At 38.1% G+C, this 21,805-nt stretch overlaps 1 protein-coding gene across 1 annotated transcript; it reads right to left on the bottom strand.

Moving 5' to 3' along the window:
* Window positions 1-14,148: 14,148 nt before the first annotated feature.
* On the bottom strand, window positions 14,149-14,340 carry LOC131825992 (keratin-associated protein 8-1). Its single transcript, XM_059165293.1, has one exon. The coding sequence runs from the start codon at window positions 14,338-14,340 to the stop codon at window positions 14,149-14,151; it is 192 nt and encodes a 63-aa protein (XP_059021276.1).
* Window positions 14,341-21,805: the final 7,465 nt, after the last annotated feature.

A 21,805-nucleotide genomic window follows, 5' to 3' on the forward strand; every position in this document is an offset into this window, starting at 1 on the left:
CAAAGTCACCATGTACTGTCTACTTTTTCCTTAAATCAATGTCCTTTTAGTAGATAGAATGCTTTGAATAATAGCAAAGTATTGTGTTCATTGCAAAATGTGGTTGAAAAATACATCCACAAAGAATGAATCAAGAGAAAAGAACAAGATTGAATATCACATTTATAGGCTAAATTAAGCATATTTATTAGAATAAGGAAGTCATTTTAAAAAGGGAAGCCAGAAGTTAGTGGGAAACCTGAAAATCAAATACTCTGAGGTAATTTAAAATAAGGTACAACATTCTATCAAGAAAAATTGAGACTTCAATTAAAGTTCAATCCACAAAGGTCATGATCACTCTACTTTGCCATTTCAATATGTAGAGAATCTGAAGTTCACATTTTATCCTCTAGCAAGCTGTCCATAAAATATCTCTTCAACATTAGTTCCTGAGGATACAGATTACGACATAGTTCACATTGTCAGTGGTTGTTTAATAGAGGTCAAGTGTCCAATATCTTCTGTAGTCAAGTGGCCAGAAGCCACCATATCCATATCCAAAGCTATAACCCACTGGGGAGTGGTATGGCCATAACCACAGCCAACACCTACCCCAAAGTGAAACTGCTTAGTAAGATCCTAAGTAGATTCTTCCATGAAGAAGCCAAAGGACAGTCTGTTAGGAGATGAGTATTTAGTAGCAAAGACCATGTTTCCTGAGAATGACTTATTGCATCTGCCCAAGGTCTCTCATACAGCCCCACAGTCTGAGAAAATCTGCTAACAAATAGCTCCCTTGTTCCTTGGAGTCTTCATTGCTCCTTAAAATGATTTGGGGTTAACCAACTGCTTCTAATGAGTTTGCCCTTCTAATCAGGAAGCTACTGAAATGTAACCATCAAAAATCAGGCTTCCAAATAATCAGAAATATTCTTACTGTATTATCTAACATTGCTTGTGAGATTACAGATATTTCCTGGTCACAAAAAAATGGACTATTAATGCCATATACTGTGGGGTTAAATAAATATTCCCAGAGATTCTTCTAAGAAATTTTTAATGCATGATTGACCCCCATTATAGATGTTTCAAAACTAATGGAAATCTTCTGCTAATCATACCTCATGAGATACAGAAGTGTTTATTTCTCATTAAGAATCTGCTCCACAGGGGCGCCTGGGTGGCTCAGTGGGTTAAGCCGCTGCCTTCAGCTCAGGTCATGATCCCAGGGTCCTGGGATCGAGTCCCACATCAGGCTCTCTGCTCGGCAGGGAGCCTGCTTCTTCCTCTCTCTCTTTCAGCCTGCCTCTCTGCCTACTTGTGATCTCTGTCTGTCAAATAAATAAATAAAATCTTTAAAAAAAAAAAAAAAAAAAAAAAAAAGAATCTGCTCCACAATGTAATTGCAATTATTTTGTATTCAGTTATCTCTTGACATTTATCATTATGAGGAAATATATTTTTATATTTATGAGCATTTAATCAGTTTTTGTGGATGGTCACTACCTTCTTTAACTTTTTAATGAATGTTTAGTTTCTTCACTGTTCCTCCTTTGTCATGGAAATATGAACTATGTTTAGGTTCTAAGTTTATTAAATAGCATTGATTCTAACCAAGATCTATCAGGCATGAGAAAATAATGAAGAGAATGGCATATTTCACAGGGTCAACCATGTGAGATGAAAGACAGATGTAGTTTCTCTCAATGATCTACCCTCAAGAAACATGACTTTGCATGACTAATTATAAATCAGCACTCAGAATGAGAAAAACACTTCAGAAATGTAACATTAGCCTTTCAACCAAAACTTAAAGAATTTGTAAACCGACTCTACATCTTACATATATTTAAATCATTAAGGTAAACAGCTTCCATTTATTTAGCTATTCGGTATTACTGGAATAGTATCCAGTGCAATCAATATTACTGAGATACAACCAATATTAATGAAAATCCCCATGAGATGACTGAAATAGGGAAAAAAAAGCACTAGATTATAGTATTAAAGTACAAATTTAAAAAATAAAATAATTCTTCCAATTTTTACTGAATTCCTTGAAATACCCCATTTTTAGAAAAGTTTAACAGAAGATGGCATAGAGCTTGGTGTATATTTTAGAAGAGTTAATGAAAAGAATATCTTCAGATTTCTAGTTAACCCTGGATTGCTCATGTTTAATCCACCTTGGGATAGGGATCCAAATCGTATCAAGAATCCCGTGGCAGCAGTGCCTGGCTGGCTCAGTCTGCTAAGCCTCTTTCTTTCTCTCTTTCTTTTTTTTTTTTTTTTTCAGCATAACAGTATTCATTATTTTTTCACCTCACCCAGTGCTCCATGCAATCCATGCCCTCTATAATACCCACCACCTGGTTCCCCCAACCTCCAACCCCCTGCCCCTTCAAAACCCTCAGATTGTTTTTCAGAGTCCACAGTCTCTCATGGTTCACCTCCCTTCCAATTTCCCCCAACTCCCTTCTCCTCTCTAACTCCCCATGTCCTCCATGCTATTTGCTATGCTCCACAAATAAGTGAAACCATATGATAATTGACTCTCTGGGCTTGACTTATTTCACTCAGCATAATCTCTTCCAGTACCATGTTGCTACAAAAGTTGGGTATTCATCCTTTCTGATGGAGAATACTCCATAGTGTATATGGACCACATTTTCCTTATCCATTCATCCATTGAAGGGCATCTTGGTTCTTTCCACAGTTTGGCGACCATGGCCATTGCTGCTATAAACATTGAGGTACAGATGGCCCTTCTTTTCACTACATCTGTATCTTTGGGGTAAATACACAGGAGTGCAATTGCAGGGTTATAGGGAAGGTATACTTTTAATTTCTTGAGGAATCTCCACACTGTTCTCCAAAGTGGCTGCACCAACTTGCATTCCCACCAAAGGGGAACAAAGGGTTCCCCTTTCTCCACATCCCTTCCAACACATGTTGTTTCCTGTCTTGTTAATTTTGGCCATTCTAACTGGTTTAAGGTGATATCTCAATGTGGTTTTCATTTGAATCTCCCTGATGGCTAGTGATGATGAACATTTTTTCATGTGTCTGATAGCCATTTGTATGTCTTGATTGGAGAAGTGTCTGTTCATATCTTCTGCCCATTTTTTGATATGATTGTCTGTTTCATGTGTGTTGAGTTTGAGTAGTTCATTATAGACCCTGAATATCAACCTTTTGTCTATACTGGCATTTGCAAATATCTTCTCCCATTCCGTGGGTTGCCTCTTTGTCTTTTTGACTGTTTCCTTTGCTGTGCAGAAGCTTTTGATTTTGATGAAGTCCCAAAAGTTTATTTTAGCTTTTGTTTCCTTTGCCTTTGGAGACGTATCTTGAAAGAAGTTGCTGTGGCTGATATCGAAGAGATTACTGCCTATGTTCTCCTCTAGGATTCTGATGGATTCCTTTATCACATTGAGGTCTTTTATCCATTTTGAGTTTATCTTTGTGTACGGTGTAAGAGAATGGTCGAGTTTCATTCTTCTATACACATAGCTGTCCAGTTTTCCCAGCACCATTTATTGAAGAGACTGTCTTTTTTCCACTGTATATTTTTTCCTGTTTTGTCGAAGATTATTTGACCATAGAGTTGAGAGATTATTTGACCATAGAGAGTCCATATCTGGGCTCTCTACTCTGTTCCACTGGTCTATGTGTCTGTTTTTATGCCAGTACCATCCTGTCTTGGTGATCACAGCTTTGTAATAAAGCTTGAAATCAGGTAACGTGATGCCACCAGTTTTATTTTTGTTTTTCAACATTTCCTTAGCGATTCAGGGTCTCTTCTGATTCCATACAAATTTTTGGATTATTTGCTCCAGCTCTTTTAAGAAAGCGGTGGAATTTTTATTGGAATAGTATTAAAAGTATAGATTGCTCTAGGCAGTATAGACATTTTAACAATGTTTATTTTTCCAGTCCAAGAGCATGGAATGGTCTTCCATATTTTTGTGTCTTCTTCAATTTCTTTCATGAGTGTTCTGTAGTTCCTCAAGTACAGATCCTTTACCTCTTTGGTTAGGTTTATTCCCAGGTATCTTATGGTTCTTGGTGTTATAGTAAATGGAATCGATTCTTTAATTTCCCTTTCTGTATTTTCATTGTTATTGTATTAAGGGGGGTTCTATAAAAGAGGAAAAATCCTAAAAATAGCATTGAACAGAAATATAGAGACAATCTACTGAAAGAAAGACTTCAAAGGTAACACGATGTCAATGAAAACGTATCTGTCAATAATCACTCTCAATGTGAATGGCCTAAATGCGCCCATAAAATGGCACAGGGTTACAGATTGGATAAAACGACAGGACCCATCCATATGTTGTCTACAAGAGACCCATTTTGAACCTAAAGATACACCTAGACTGAAAGTGAAGGGATGGAGAAGCATTTTTCATGCCAATGCACCTCAAAAGAAGGCTGGGGTAGTGATTCTCATATCAGATAAATTAGATTTTAAATTAAAGACTGTAGTCAGAGATACAGAAGGACACTACATAATCCTTAAAGGGACTACCCACCAAAATGATCTAACAATTATAAATATCTATGCCCCCAATATGGGAGCAGCCAATTACATAAGAAAACTGCTAATCAAGATAAAGAGTCATATTGATATGAATACACTAATAGTAGGAGATCTTAACACATCTCTCTCAGAAATAGACAGATCATGGAAGCAGAAAATAAATAAACAAGAGCATTGAATGGCACATTGGAGCAGACAGACCTCATAGATATATACAGAACATTCCACCCTAAAACAACAGAATACTCATTCTTCTCAAATGCACATGGAACCTTCTCAAGAATAGACCACATACTGGGTCACAAATCAGGACTCAACCAATACCAAAAGACTGAGATTATTCCCTTCATATTCCCAGATCACAGTGCTTTGAAACTGGAGCTCAATCACAAGGAAAAGTTCTGAAGGAACTCAAACACCAAAGACCACCTTGCTTAAGAATGCTTAGATCAACCAGGATATCAAAGAAGAACTGAAACAATTCATGGAAACCAATGAGAATGAAGACACTTTGGTCCAAAACCTATGGGATACAGCAAAGGCGTATCCCATAAAGTCCTAAGGGGGAAATACATAGCCATCCAAGCCTCCCTCAAAAAAATTGAAAAATGCAGAACACAGCAGCTGTCTCGACATCTTAAAGAACTGGAGAGTCAACAACAAATCAAACCAACTCCACACATAAGAAGGGAAATAATCAAGGTTAGAGCTGAGATCAATGAGGTAGAAACCAGAGATACAGTAGAACGTATCAATGAAACTAGAAGCTGGTTTTTTGAAAGAATCAATAAGATCGATAAACCATTGGCCACACTAATCCAAATGTTAAGCCTCTTTCTTTAGCTCAGCTCATGATCACAAGTCTGGAAATCAAGCCCTACTGAGGGGGTGGGCTCCCTGCTTAGCAGGGAATCTCCCTCTCCTCCTCCCACTGTCCCTCCCCCTGCTCATGCCCTCTCTTGCTCTCTCTTTCTCAAACAAATAAATAAAATCTTAAAAAAAAATAATCCTATTGGGACTATATTTAATATGCGGTGGAAGAACAAAGTGTTAGCCTTCAAAGTTGAGAATACACCAATATATTTCTTTATTTCCTTCAATAAAGTATGGTAAAATGTCCAAGGCTGTATCTAAACCTTGCATGGACTTCCTTGTATTTCTGCTTATATCACTTATTAGAATGTAATTTGGTCAATATGTAATATAATGATGGGACCACAGTTGTAGAATCAGAAGATTTGAATTCTGGTCTGAGATCAGCATATTGTTTGCCTGACCTTTCACAGTAACACCACATTCTGTGCCTCAATCATAAAGTTGTAAAGAAGAGATAAGTGCCTTTCCTAATTTAAGAGGTTTTGAAGTTCTCAGAAGGCAACGTACATAAATATATAAGGTACAATATATATGTATAGTAAATCATTGTTTTCTTTTGTTTACTCCAAATCTAACTCTTCAAAGTGGTTAACTAAAATTATTCCATATTAATTTGATGAACCAATGCACTTAATGTTCTAGAGCAGTATTTCTTTGATGTGGCATACATCAGAATCTCTTAAATGGTTTGTTGAAATACATATTGCTGATTCTGTAGATCTTGGAGGCAAAGAAACAGAAGGCTTGAGAATCTGCCTTTCTAAAATGTTCCCAGAGTCATTGCTGATGCTGCTGGTTCAGAAACCAGACTTCAAGAAACACATTTCTAGAGATGAGATAAAATTAAGTAGTATGAAAGAGAAATGTATGTTCATAACCACATGTTAATATATTTAATTTTAAGATGAATTTCAAATTGATCCGATATGTGATGTATTCTTCAATTTAGACAATCATTTTGTATTATTTGGGAGCCAAAGTGAACTGGTTGGATTTTGTTGCTGGACTTTGGATGTTATTATGCAAACCAATTAACCTGAACATTGCCAAGAGTTTAGCCCACATATTAGGGCTAACATCCCCTGATAAAATATAAAAATCAATCTGCATTTAATTGGATTTAAAACATTGTTTTTTCATACAATGTAACTGAAATGAGACTCCCAGAAACACATATAAACCACATGTCCTATCTCAACTGAGAAAGATTTTTGAGAAGAAAACAGCAGTGCCCTGAAGATGAGCTACGGACAAATATGTTAGGGCAGAACATACTCCAAAAAAGAATCACAAACCTAAATGATGAACTCCTGCAAAAGTTCATAGATGTATAAAGGCTGAAGGGGATGTGTCTTAAAGTGTACCTGATCCAGTGTATACAGAAGCTGCATTTGGTCAAGCAGCGTCTTGGGGCTCAAAGAAAGATAGAATCAGACTGGAAACAAAAGACCAAAGTATCCCAGAAGTGCCAAGCTCTCAGACATGCAGATCAATAAGCAGACGCCTGTTGCCCGGTGTAGCCAAGTGGTCAATAACTACTACAGCCATAATCCAGGTCACAGCCCACAGGTGAGAAAGTGCTACAATGTGCAGAATCAGGTGGCCCAGGGATACCCATAACGCCTACAGTAGGCTCTTGAGTTGAAGTCTTCAGGGAAGAGGTCACAATGCATTGTCCATGGATAAGGATTTGATCAGGCATCACGGCTGATGGTTACAGCATGAAATGGGATCCTTCTCCCTCTGTGACTAGTATAACCTCAGTGGAAGGCTATAATGAAGAAATGTACCTCCTTCATCAAGGGAATTAAAGTTCTCATTAATCTTCTAGATCTCATTGGAAAAAGAAGTGATCCTCATTATTTTTGAAAAAAGTTTGCGCTTGACTAACTGCCAAAAAGGAATTCTTCTTTATGGGTTTGTCCCTGTAATGAGAAGTTACTGCTGGGTCTTCAAAGTCTTGGATTAAACCAGACTGCAAATTTAAGCCTCCAATTATCAGACTTCTCAACAACAAAAAACATGCTGGCTGCAACACCAAACCATGTTTTTAGTGCACAGGAATTTACTGAATGTCCTCATGCTTCATAAAACTCTATACCTGCATTTGAGGTATAGATATTAAAGAGCTTGTTGATCTAACAAACCTTTCAAACTAGAAGCAAAGGCAAGACAAATAAGCCTACAATCAAAATAAATACATACAGCTAAATACCATAATTATAAAATGCTGAGTGGACACAGTGGGGCAGAGATTACAGTAGGAGTTTGTACATGTATAAAATGGTAAAGATGAATTAAGCCTTAAGGACCAGAAAGAGTGTACCATAGCACTCAGGTGACAAAGTCAAGTTTCTTTTGATATTATAAATTACAAAAACAAAATTTATAAGCAGTCAAGGAATGTAGAGAGCTGAGATGTATTTTAAAAAATTATTCATGACACTTGTTAAAGATTGGAAGCCTGACTTTATTCAAGGGGAGCCACTATAGAACAATAGTATGACTTTTATAATAGTGAAGAGAGATTGGGCTCAACTCTGCATATAAGGAAATGTGGGCATTTATAGCCAAGGAATAGGGCAGGAGCCGGTGGATGGAAAAATACCAAGAGAAAGTATCAAGGGTAGGCAGGAAGGGGGTTGGTTTCAGGCTAAACCAATCTAGCAGGATTTTTGCTGAAGGCATCCAGGGCGATCAGGTGTCATCATAGAAGATGGTGGAGGGTGAAGAGCCTGATATGGAGGGTGATCAGATACTGAGGGGTGGGGGATTAGGTAGGGGGTTAGAGAGGGGGTTGTCACTTAACTCACTTAGCAGGTTTCTTACTAAAATTTGACAAAGCAGAGATAAACATGGAAAACCAAAAGTTAGAGCTTAGTTGAGAAGAGAATTCAGGGGAGACTGACTATTTGGCCAAGTTGAAATTCTTTGTCAGGTGAACATGCCTCTTCCTCTTCCCTTTATGGCCTTCTTTATTGGCCTTCTATTTCTGGACTATGCAACTTTGAAGAGCTCACTCATCTCATCATTCTTAGAACATCAAATTATTTTTACATTTATAAAGAATTATATTGAAAAATACAAAACTATATTTGATTTCTGTAAAATTCTAAAAAAACACAGTTGAATAAATGGCATTGACAGAGCTGGGGGAAGTGAAGCTGCTGCATGATATTATTGCTTCATCCTTCTGGTAGATCCTAACCAAATGGCATCCATAGTTCTCTCCTCCATGTCAAGAATGTTTCTGGGCTCAGGGCCACACGCTTATGAAATCTCTCTTGGGTGTTGCAAAAACAAACAAACAAACAAACAAACAAACAAAAAAACCCAAACCAAACTGTACCATTTTCAGACTTGAACAAATGATTTTCAGAAGACTCTATTGCCGTGATTGGAGACTCTTTAGTTTAATTTGAAAAAAATAACATCCTGCCTTTTCATTCATGATGTATTTACTGGAGACTCAAGAGGAGCCCAATGCTGTGTTTTATTTTGGTGAACGGATAGGTAAGGTCCCTTCGTGGAGCACACAGTTCTACAGGACAAAACTGGAGTCAACTCAGGTTGGTAGGAGCAAGGCATCAAACAAAGCTGATTAGAATCCTGCTCTCTCTCTCCAGCCTTGAGGCATGAACACATAATTTGAACTTTCTGAATTTCAGCTTCCTCATGAATCAAATAGAACCTGGAAGAAAACCAACCCCCTGAGAGTGTAAACAGGAGTAATGACTTACTACAAGCCCAGGAACATACTAAATATTAGTTATCTTTGTCTAATTATTTTTGTCATTGAAATGACTGAGAAATCATCCTCCAAATGATAGCCTTAGCTAAAATCTCAAATAAACCCAATATAGAAGTTTTCAGTATTGTAAGAGATCAGTGGGATGAAAAAGATGCTTACCAAACATTTAGCCCAAAAGTAGTTATGCTATTGTCGAGTACACAGTGTTGGTTGTTAGGTTGGTTTGTTGGCTGGTTGGTTGCTGGTTTTGAGAAAGACCACCCTGTAGCTGAAGGAGAATTACAGGAAATCAAAAATTACATCCATTTGAGTATGAAGCATTTCCAGTTTCTGTTTTGCCTTTGTCTGGAGTTTTTGACAGAAGAGCAGGCAAACTCTTCTTTGAATAAGAAAAAAAGAATTTCACCTTAAACATTTTTTATCAAATGCCAGTGTCAGCCATTTATTCCTCAGTGTCTTATGTTTATGTTTCCTTAGTATCTTCAGTAAGTAAAGGAAACCTCTAACTTGTAAGGTATCTGATGGTCTTCCTTAGGTGTCTACCATGGCTGAAAGCCCTTCGCCATTGTTGGGGGAGGGATCCTGGAAGGCAAGGCCAGTGTGAATCTCTGAAAATGATGATTTATTTTGACTGAAGATTCCTCTGTACTGGAAAGATGCTTCTCTTGATCATAAATCTGCTTCAGAATTAACCCTGCCTTAATATGATCTATGGGAATAGAAGAGAATCCTGTGATTCTCTGAGAAGTAAGAAACTTAAGAACAAAGGTATAGAACAAAAAGCAAAAGAATGCAGGCAAAAGAAAAATGGGAGTGACGGAGAATCATTTGGTCCCTTATTATATGCTAGAACAATGTAAATATGGCATAGGATCTCCTACATATATTAGACTCACTCTTCACATTCTTGATGGTCATAACTTCATAGCCAACATTTTTGTTGGATTGGGTCATCAAATACTGTGTTCACATAAGGAGTAACATGGAGAGCATTTCTCTACTGACCATGCAATGGAGGAAGATATCAGATACCTTCAAAATAGCCTTTAGAGAGTATTTGGGAAATGTTGAGCAAGGTATCACATGGCACATTTTCTATCTGGAAAATTTTGGGGAGACTTTAAACCTTTCCTGTGCACCAAATGTGTAAATATTCATTAGCATTCATATATTAAACTACAATAATGAATCATTGCTTCAGAGTAATCAAGGAACAGAGAATCTAATGATCAGAACTGAGGGCTTTGGAGAGTGGACAGGAAGCCTAAAACCAGGTGGTGGGTGTTAGTGAGACACCTAAGAATATGTTTTTGAGACATAGAATGTAAAAGTGCTCTAAATAAAATCAAGAAACTTGCAGCATTTGATATCCCTCTTTTATAGAGATGCAAACAAGTCATTAAGAAAATGGTAAGCAGAGTAGAAATAACACTGCCCTCTGCACTCAAGTGAGGGTGATGCCAGGCAGTTTTGTCTATGCAACACTTAGTTGCAGACTCAGAATTCAAGGAATACTTCAGAATATCCTCTAACCATGCCTTTCTTCTGGGAACAATTACTCTATACCATCCTAAAATGCAAAGGAAAAATTTTTTTTTGTTTCCCTTTCTCTTTTTCTCAAAGGTTCTTCTGTCAATAAGATTCCTTTAATATTCAAATCACCTTTCTGGGTTCCACAGGTTCTATTCAGCAAGGAAATCTTAAATATACATAACTTAGCTTTTCAGATAATTAAGAGCAATAAACAATTAATGAGAAGGTAGGAAAGAAAAACAGTACTTTTCTTCATGTGTGACCTGAGATGAATCCAAGTCATAAATATAAATGAAACATTTTAGTTCCCTGTTTCCAAATAAATTGAAGAAAGCTAAAAGGATAGTCTATGAAAACCCATGCTAAAGAACCCTGTAATTGTTCCAAATTGGTGGCCCAAAGGTAAGTGACTTAGGGGTATTTGTTTAAATACAAATTCACAGACCCTGTAGAAGATTTGCTCATCAGAAGGGAGGTGGAGAGGAGGGACTAAATATATGCATTTTAAAAAATGGGTAATAGAAATGAATTACAGTTAAAAATCACTGAATGGGGATGCCTGGATGGCTCAGTTGGTTAAGCTGCTGCCTTCAGCTCAGGGTCCTGGGATCGAGTCTTACATCGGGCTCCTTAATCCTCTCTCTGCCTCTGCCTGCCACTTCTCCTGCTTGTGCTCAGTCTCTCTCTCTCTCTCTCTCTCTCTGACAAATAAATAAATGATAAGATCTTTAAAAATCACTGAATGACATCAAGTAATTAGAACATTTTCATATTACATAGAAAAATATGAGTTTATAAAATCATCAAATAATACACTTTCTCCTTTAAGCAGAGCATGGCATCAGGACCTTCAGCCCCTGTAGAGTGATTGAAAGGTGCCAAGCATAGATGTATTTCAGTGCACATCTCTTACACCTTTAGATGTAAAGGATGTCTTCCTTTGTCCTTAACTGGTGATGTAAAGAATTTTCCTTTCTCAAGATTTAGTTACCTGAGGATGGATAGATGGATAGATAGATGATAAATAAGAGAGAGAGAGAGAGAGAGAGAGTGTGTGTGTGTGTGTGTGTGTGTAAGTAGTGACCCACATTCTTACAATGTGGAACTTAGACCACCTGAGCTAGAAGCTAAAAACTTTAGATTTCTGGTTCTTCCATGTTGTTTGTCAATGACAAGATTTCCTTCTTTCTTAAGGCTGAATAATATTCCATTGTGTGTATACTATATTTTCTTTAGCAATTCATCTCTCCATGAAGAGATACTGTTTCTGTATCTTAGCTACAATGAAGAATGCTGCAATGAACATGGAAGCACAGATATCTCTTTGACATTATGATTTCATTTCCTATGGGTATATACCCAGAAGAGGGACTTCTGGATCATATGATAGATCTATTTTTAATCTTTTGAGAAATCCCCATATTGTTTTCTGTAGTGGCTGAGTCAACTTATACTCCCAGTTCTCTTTTCTCCACAACCTTACCAACACTTACCTTCTAACTTTTTGATAAGAGCCGTTCTAACACATGTAAGGTGATAATTCATTATGTTTTGGTTTGTATTTCCCTAATGACTAGTGATGTCGAGCTCCCTTTCATATACTTGAAATAAAAATCCTCACCATATGAGGTGGTGAATAATATGTTAATTAGCTTGACTGTGGTACTCATTTCACAATGTCTACACACATCAAAACATTCTGTTGTACACCTTAAATCTATACACTTTTTATTTGTCAATTAAACCCCCATTAAGCTGAAAAAAAAAAATTTAGATTTCTGGACCATACCTCAAATGTACCAAGTCAAAATTCCTAGAGACGAGGCATAATAATTTCCACTTTCTGCAAGTTCCCCAAGTGATTCTCCCACACGCCACAATTTCAGAAACACTGGGGTAAGATATCTCTCTGAGCTCTCTTTAAACACTGATTTTATATAACTCCATCATTCTAGAATGATCAAATAGACATCTTCTAGTTTAAATCTGACTCTGTAATTCTTGAAAAAAAAAGTTTATTTTCCTATTCTAATATGCATGTTTGATTAAATTATAATTCTCAACATGAATTAATATGCAGCTGCTAGAAAGTTTCAAACTGGAGATTTTATTGGCTATCACAGTAGTCTACCGGGGAAGAATCTACCAAGTAAATCCTTGAACAAGATGTTTTTTGAATTTTTAAAAAGACATATGTTTTGGGTAAAATATGGTGGAGAAAATACTCTCTTCTAAAGTAATCTCTCCAAATAGCTTTTACATTTTTAGCTACGAGGCAAATTAGAGGCACTATAGACATGTGCAGATATTCAATAAAGGTGCAGGGTTAAGCCAAATCCTGCTATCACGAAGAATATTTGTACTATACATAAAATGTTTTCAACAGGAGGATTGAGACATTTTTGACTTGGCTTATGAAAGGAATATAGCTCTTTTCTCTAAAGGAGCTGGAGAAAGGCTAATGTATCTTCAGAAACTTTATAGTTACTTTTTCCCCATGTTTATGAAAAGTTACTCATATCTTTAAAGAGTAAAACTCACTACCTGGTATGGATTGTACAAAGTTTAAGAAGCTTTCTGTCATTATTTCTTACCTGGAGTTTCTAAGCTGTAAAATAAATACCATAGGTGTTTTGATATAATGGAATAATCCCTCCCCCTAAAAGACTCTCAAGCTCCCAAAATATGTCTATATCTACTCTATTACTTGAGGCCTCAGAATTTTTTTGTAGGAAACAAGGTATTTTTTTTCTACATTCTTTCATCCCTGGGAAAGGGAACACAGTGGGTTTCATTTGTACTAATATGGAAATACCTGGAAAAGCCTCCTGATAATGTTGGGTTTCCTTGAGGAGGGGAAGGAGTGGTGAAATGAGAAACACCAAGAACTGAGTGGTGCCCCACTGGCCCAAGGATTGGAGGTAAATACCAGAAGTAAAAGATGAAGACAGACTTTTTCCCCCCTCACTAGTAGCTCCCTCTTTCCTGTTTATCTCACCAGATCAAGGATTATTTTCTTTCTTATTGCTTCTAAAGCCCACATGAGGAAAACAAATCCATCTCCCTCCCCACTCAATGTAACAGAAACGTGCACACACCAAGAAAAGAAACTCTGCTCAGGTGAGAGTGTTCTGCTGATGGAGACAAGTTTATTGAGAATTCAACGCACACACCCACAACTTTATCAAGAGTCATGAGCATGGTGAAAAATTCAGAAGAAATACGTCGTTGGGCGTCAAGTTTCTGAAAATGTCTCAAAGAACATCATCCAGGGAAGGCAGCTGGAGGCATCATCGGCTTTTTCAATTCCTTCCTTCTGGACTCTGGAGCTAGGTCTGAGAAGCGGTGACTGGTACGTCATGGAGCAAAGGAGGACTAAAGAAGGAAGTAGAGGAGAGGCGTGGAGGGGTGCCTTTCAGCCTTGGGAGAGACGGTTCTATGCCTCGGCAATTTCAACAGATCAGTAGAGATCAAATGGCCAGTATCTTCTGTAGCCGAAGGCCCCACAGCCATTGTAGCCATAACCGAAGCCATAGCCCACTGGGGAGAAGGTGCTGCCGTAGCCACAGCCCACGCTGTACCCCAGGGGGTATCCATAGCTGCCCCAGTAGCATCCTGGGAAGACGGCACCGGAGAAGTTGTTGCAGTGCATGGTGTCAGGAGTGGAGGGATCAGGTAGCTGGGGAATGTGTCTCCTCTGTGTGATGATTCCCCAGGCTCAGAACCTTCTTTATATACCCTGGCTGTGGGGTGTGGTTAAAAACACGAGGGCCTCATTTTCATTCTTGACACCAATTTTCATTCTTGAGACCACAAAAAGCTCATTAATTTGATCTGCTCTTCTGTTAGATGTCTTTACAGCTGCTTAAGAAAGCTCTCACGTCATAGAATACAAGGACAGGATCCCTTCAAAGTGTGTCCTTCACTAAAGAAGGATTGCAGTGACTTCAAAGCCCTGGGTCCTATAGACCTTGGATAGAATTCTCTGTAAGCAGGTTTTATGAAACCAAGAACTGTTCTGTTAAATCTTATTCAGTTCTCTTGCTCACTGAATTTCCACAACACACAAGGTGGAATTCAATAAATATGTGTTTGAATAAATTAAATGAAGCGATAAACACATAGTGAGTCCAACTAAAACTCGAGGTATTTCTTAGTATTCGCTTAGTTAAAGAATTCTCTTTTTGGTACTGTGTAACACAAATGCCATAGAGCTCATAGGAAAGTCTCCTTTTTATGTTTTCCCTATCGCTAGCTCCTCTGTCTTAAGGACTGGTTTTAAAATGTATCCTTTATTATAATCCCCACATGAACTATATCTAACATCATATTTTGAGACCTCTGCCAGAACTAATAATCTTATCATTGTTTAAAAAAAAATGGAGTTTGTGGATTAAATTTTTTTAAGACTTATTTATTTATTTTAGAGAGAGAGAGAGAAAGAGAGCACGCATGAGTAGGGGGAGGGACAGATGGAGAGAATCCTGAAGCAGAGTTCATGCTGAGTAGGGAGCGCAGAGCCCAATGTGGAAATCGATTTGGGGCTTGATCTCAGGACCCTGAGATCATGACCTGAGCCAAAACCAAGAGCCAGCCAGGCCACTTAACCAACTGTGCCACCCAGGTGCCCCTTGAAATGAATGGTTAAATAAATATGATTTGTTGATCTGGTACCCTTTTAAAAATAAATATTGAAAACAGCTATAAAGGGGGTGCCTGCATGGCTCAGATGGTTAAGTGTCTGCCTTTGGATCAGGTCATGATTTTGGGCTCCTGGCTTAGCAGGGAGCTTACTCCTACCTCTCCCTCTGCCTCTCCCCCTGCTCATGCTCTCTCTCTCTCTCTCTCTCTGTATCTCTGTGTCTCAAATGAATAAACAAAATCTTAAAAAAAAAAAAAAAGAAGGAAGGAAAATAATAACAAAATAAAAAACAGAAAAACAAATGGCAAGTTTTATTCTGAAATGTGTGTGTGCATATATATATATATATTTTTTTTTTTTTGGCTGGATCTAATAAAAGCAGATTATCTGTCAAATGTGACAATCTTGTGAAGGGCCAGGTGGAATATTAAGTCAACATTTCACTCCTCACACCCCAGGAGTGAGAAGGAAATCCATTCCTCTCTAAATAGAAATTTAGTTCTGAAAACTGGAGTCAAAGAATGGACAAGATTGATCAAAATTACTTTGGGTCATGCAAGATCTAATAAACTATTCCAGACATTTGCACTGAGATTGCCCAGAATGGCACTTGGTAGAAAACTTACAGAATATACAGCAGAAGAGGACACATGGCACAGAAACAGAAAGTCACAGAGCTATAACAATTAATTCTTAGAAGGCCATGGGAAGAATATGTATTACATGCTGGACCCCAAAATTTTGTAGATCCCTGTGTAAGTCCCAGAGGTAGCTTTCCTCCCTATCACCAGCAACTAAGTCCTAAATTTCTGGGAGTACAGAGAAGTCACAGGTTGAATCCAAAGGCAAAGTGAGACACCTAGAATAATATAAAACCATGCCAGCATTCTAACCACTAATTGATTAATTACAGGAGAGGCATTTTTGAAAATACACAGTGCTGCGTTACTATCTTTTTGTAAGAACAAAGCGCCATGACCACCTGGGTTGACTCAGCACTTACAATTCAAACACTTCATGTGACTTACAGCTAAATAAGGTCAGGGAATTAAAACTGGGTTTGCTCCCTAAAATATAAAGGTATTCAATAGTAGGTCTTCCCCTGAAAAAGAAAAAAATCACAGAATGATTAACACTATGTCTTACTCTCATCACATTGCTCTGCTCCATAAAGAAAAAAAAAAAGTAGCATTATACAGTGGGATGGAAAATATTTGCCAAAGTTCAATTATAATGCTCTTTGAAATGAGTTTTTCCCTCACCTGACTACCCAATCTGGCAAGATGTTAGCTATGTACCTCCATGGCACAATACCCAGCTCTGTATCTGAGCAGTAATGGCAAATAAAAATTAAAATATGCCCTCTTTTTAAAAACTTAGGACCCTGCGGTGCATGGGTGCTCAGGCAGTTAAACAGCTGCCTTCTGCTCAGATCATGATCCTGGGGTCCTGGGATCAAGCCCTGCTTTGTCAATCTCCCTGTTCAGCCAGGAGTCTGCTTCTCCCTCTCTCTCTGCCCCTCCCTGCTTCTTGTGTGCTCACTTTCTTTATATCTCTCTCTCTCAAATATATAAATAAAATCTTTTTTAAAATTTTTAAAAATTAAAAAAACCTTAGGCCTTTTTATAGCAAACATCCTGAATTTTCTCTAGAACGTCTACAAAAAAACCCGTGTGTGTCCTCTTTCTTTATGAAGTGGCTGAACAGGAAAAAATAAAACAACAAAAGAAAAGAAAAGAAAAGAAAGTAATAATAAAATAATAAAATAAAAATGAAAAACAAAAACATAGCTAATAGCTATCTTAATCTTGCATTGGTTCTATGAAAGCTATATTCTTACATAGGTCTATCTAGGGAAGATCTAGGTTTTGTAAAGCATGCAGTTTATACAATGTTGAGAACCCTCTTTAAGAAAAAGAACATAATATAAAAATATAAAATCAAATACAAAATTAAATATTTGTTGAATGCTAAAAGAAATCAAAAAATTAAACTCTAACAAAAATCGTAAATATTACAAAATTCCAAAAGGAGTATTTTTACTACTTAACTGCTTGCTCTACTTCAATAATATTTTTTCCATCGATTAGCTTCTGAGTCCATCATTTCAAACTATTTTCTCTACTATTCATCCTGTACTGAATGCCATGGGGCAAATTCATACTGACATGTGACCTCTTGTCCTACATCTTCATATCAAAAACTTTGTGTAAATTAGGGGAATAGATGGTAAAGAATTCCTGGAAGCCATCCCCATACAAGAATAGCTCAAAATAGCCTAATGAGACACAGAAATGACTGCAAACCACACTCCAAATCTATTCCCCCATATCCAAATTAAATGTATCTCCCTGTCAACTTGTCCTTAAGCCAAATGCCAGAAGACCCATGGCCCTCCAGAACCTCCCAACATGAGGGAAAGTGTGAGGTAGGGAACCCCTGGTAGAAAGCAAAAAATGTCTAAACCAATTGCAGTAAAAATGTCTTGCTTTTGTGAGTTCCTCAAAAAAACAGGATCATGAGACATGGAGGTTTGATAAAAAGAAAAATATTATATTGTCACATGAAAAATGACTCAGTACTAGACTAATCATTACTGGATACTTATTGGTTTGGATAAAGTTCATGACCCTTTTCTTTTTAATAATATCTTAATATATTATTTAATAAATTACTTGATTTCTCCTTTTGTATTTCTTTGATTTTAAATAATGTCTGACATGAATAAAGATAGAAGAAAGTCCTGTTCTTTGATTTTCTACAAAGGAGCAAGAACCATACTGTGTACAGATCTTAGAAACAGAGTCAATTCTAGCATGCACAGAAAGATAGTTCTTGTCTTGTAAGCATCACAGATAAAGTTTCTAGTTTCAAAATATTATAATTCATTAGTAATGAGAGAAATTACAAGGGAATGTTTTAAATGAGTTTTAAAATATTTATCTGTGGTTACTCTGTAATACAAAAATGATCTTTCCATTTATCTTTTCAAACGTTTATTCTTAAAGACATTTATTAGACATCTGCTGTGTTTCAGGTATGTTGCTAGGTTGTAGGAATCTGAAGATGAATGAGAAATGGTAATTAAAAGAAAAATGATAAATAAATAAATAAACAAGTTTACCCATTCTACCCTACAAGTCCATATTGCCTTCTGCAGACTTCAGGGATGATGGAGAGAAGGAACAGGTCTACTTGAACTCAGGGTAGTGGCCATAGAAAGCTTCATTATGGAAAGGATAAATATTTGAACTGGGTCTTAAAAATGGGTGAGTATTGGTTAGGGGGATAGGGGATATTCCAGAAAGAAGTGTTTTAAAGTCTCAAAGTTGTTAAATACTACAGAGTCTTCCAGGAGTCACAGACGATTCAAAGGGGCCACAGCCATAGTGACAGGAGAATTAATGGAAGCTGGGGCTGAAAAGGTCGGGGGCATGTGAAACTGTAAAAGCTGTGGAGGCAAAGGGAACCACTCATGCACTTAGTTAGGGGTGGCAGGCGTAATCAGCTTTGCATTTCAGAAAGATGACTGCTCTGTTAGTGTAGAGGATGAATTGGAATGGAGAAATCCTGGAGGTATGTATGAAGATTGGGTTTAAAATTGTATTCACTAGGAATCCTTTTGGCTGCAAGTAACAAAAACCCACGCTGAAGTCTGCTTAAACAAAAAGAGCTTATTTTCATGACTACTCAAAAGCAAGAACACAGGCCATTCCAGGGCTGCATCTGGGCTTGGCAACGTCAGGGTGCAGAGCTGGCTCACTGGGACCTCTCAGTGCTCTCCCATCGGCTGTGGAATCACTACAGCAGGTGCATCCCTCCTATTCTTATGCATCAACATCCAAAACCAAGAAGCAAAAGAGAGGATCTCTTCTCCCACAGCTCTCTCCAATGAATTCTTTTCACACTTGCCTTACGGTATATTCCCACTGGCTCCCATACTCTAGAACTGAATCACATCTCATGGTTGGGCTACAGAGGAGGCTGGAAAAGCACGTATCCAGTATTTTCTTCTCCTATAGTGCAAAGTGGTCTCTGCCGACCTAGCAAGAGGGAAAGGAATGGCCATTGGGTTAGTAATCAGTAGAACTGCATGAAAACCATCACACTAAGTTAGGCAAGAGAGGCTGGGAGCCTAAATTCAGGTGACAGTATGAACAAGAGGATGAATTTAAGAATTTTTAGAGAGCTAAATTTAACATTGTGGGCTAACAATCATCTATCATGGTCATCACCCCACAGCCCCACCAGGGAGTCTGACACAAGACATCCATGGAAGACACTGTGGAAGGAAGACCAAAGGGCAGTACTTCCTAATCTTCTTCCCAGATAGCACACACAGTACATTACACATCTTTAGGATGCAGTGGAATAATCAGGTGAGACTCACTGAGAGGAGATAGCCATGCCCCAAACTCAGCCACCCCAGATCCCGCCCAGATCAGCCGAAGACTGAGACCGGCAGCACCTCTGGCACACCTGTAATTCAGTGCTGAGGTCCTCCAATTAGGCAGGTCTGTAAGGCACTTGGGACAATTAGAGATAATAAAATAGCCTGTAGAGACAACATCTAATTACTGTTACAGGAAGCATATAAAGAGAACTGTCGTGCTTCTAATCATGTAAAGTTATCCCAGAGAAAATGCTCACTCAGACCCTTGATTGTTATCCTCCTAACCATTGCTGTTCAGTTACTACTATCTGACAATCAAATACCATGACCCTCAAAATATGATTTCCCTTCAGTTAATTTACTAACTTGCATACAAAGTTTAATTATTATTGTCTAGGCCCTCTTACTCGGAAATTGTATCTGGTTTTCAGTAAGAAGATAAGATCTATACCCAGGCTGTGAGATATTACTATCTGAATCAATACCCAGGAGCAACCCTTGACATGCACTCATTTGCAAATTCAATCTACTGCCAAGTGTTGTCAATTTTACCTTCTAAAAGTCTCTTGAATCCATTAATTTCTACAAATCTCCATTTCACTACATCTGTTTGTTTCCTATTACTTCCTAATGCTACGAGTTACCACAAACTTGGTAGCTTAACATAACATGAATTTGGGGCACCAGGTTAAGTGTCTGACCGTGGCTCAGGGCATGATCTTAGGGTCCTGGGATTAAGCCCTGCATCAGGTTCCTCCCGCTCACAGCCCCTCCCCAACTCATGCACTTGCTCCCTCTCAAGTAAACAAATACAATATTTTTTTTAAAAAATTAAAATTAAAAATAAGAAAAACACAAATTTATTGTCTTAAACCTCCTATGGCCAAATATGTGAAATCAGCAGCAGGCATGGCTGGTTCCTTCCAAAGGTTCTGAGGGGTGAACTTGTTTTCTAGCTTTTTCTAGCTTCTATTGAGGCCAGCTGCATTCTTTGAGCCATGCCTCCTTTCCTGCCTCCCTCCAATGTCTTGCTTCTCCTATGCTATAGACTGCTATCCTCCTGCCTCCCTCTTACAAGGATCATATTGAGCCCATCTGGATCATCTAGGATAATTTCCCCAAATAAGGATCCTTAACTTACTCACCTCTGCCTCACTAGCAGAGTGAAGTAGGGAGTCTGATAAGGTAAGGTAAGATAACAAAGTGAACAATTTGGGGGCCCATTTCTCAGCCCGCCATATTACCCAATGCAAGCCATTTATTTATGTACCTGCACTACTATGGTGGCCTCAGAACTAGGCAGGTGACAGCTTCCCCCCTTACAATCTCCTTCCAATAACCAGCATTTACCAAAGGCAGATCTGGTTGTGAGAGACACACATTAAAAATATTTCAATAACTTACGATTGCTTTCAGGATGATCTTTCAAATTTCTCTTTAAACTGACCTAAAAGCCCCCAACTCAATGTTTAACCCTCACTGTCTTTTAGTGTTTCAAAAGTACCATGTTCCTTCTTGCTCTCGAGACTTGGCACTGGCTATTTATTCTGATGGAATCCTTTTCCGTCTTCGGTCCCACCAACCTCTAGACACCAGCCCAACCACTTCCTTTGCAAGGTCTTTATGCCCTCCCCTGCATTAGCTGAATCCAGCTACAGCATCAGGGCAGACCACCATCTCCCCTACATCTGCAGTACTTTTCACAGTTGTCCCTTAACTTTAGCCGTGTGACTGACAGATGCTTCTCTAACCTGCTAAACGATCAGCAAAAATGATGTCTTTAATCAGCCTTGATTCCTCAGTGCCTAGCTCACTACGAGGCATAGTGCAAGTTTTCAGTAATACCAACTAAGTAAATGAATGAATGAATATTCTAAACATTTGGCCACTGGTGTGCTGGTAAAATTTATTTATTTATTTTTCCGGGCCCCAAGCCATTTGACTGTAAAATGAGGTAAGTTGGCTTACTGAAACTCACCACCTCAACCGTGGTATGACTTTCACATCAAAAATCACAGATGACCCAAGATTACCCTGCAGCCTGCACTCGTTGGAATCTGGCCACTATATGATTCCAGTAAA

This window comes from Mustela lutreola, chromosome 2, assembly GCF_030435805.1.
Source record: "Mustela lutreola isolate mMusLut2 chromosome 2, mMusLut2.pri, whole genome shotgun sequence".
In the NCBI taxonomy this organism is placed as follows: Eukaryota; Metazoa; Chordata; class Mammalia; order Carnivora; family Mustelidae; genus Mustela; species Mustela lutreola.

Coding starts and splice junctions, on each gene's coding strand:
- LOC131825992 (XM_059165293.1), bottom strand. CDS start 14,340: ATGCACTGCAACAACTTCTCCGGTGCCGTCTTCCCAGGATGCTACTGG.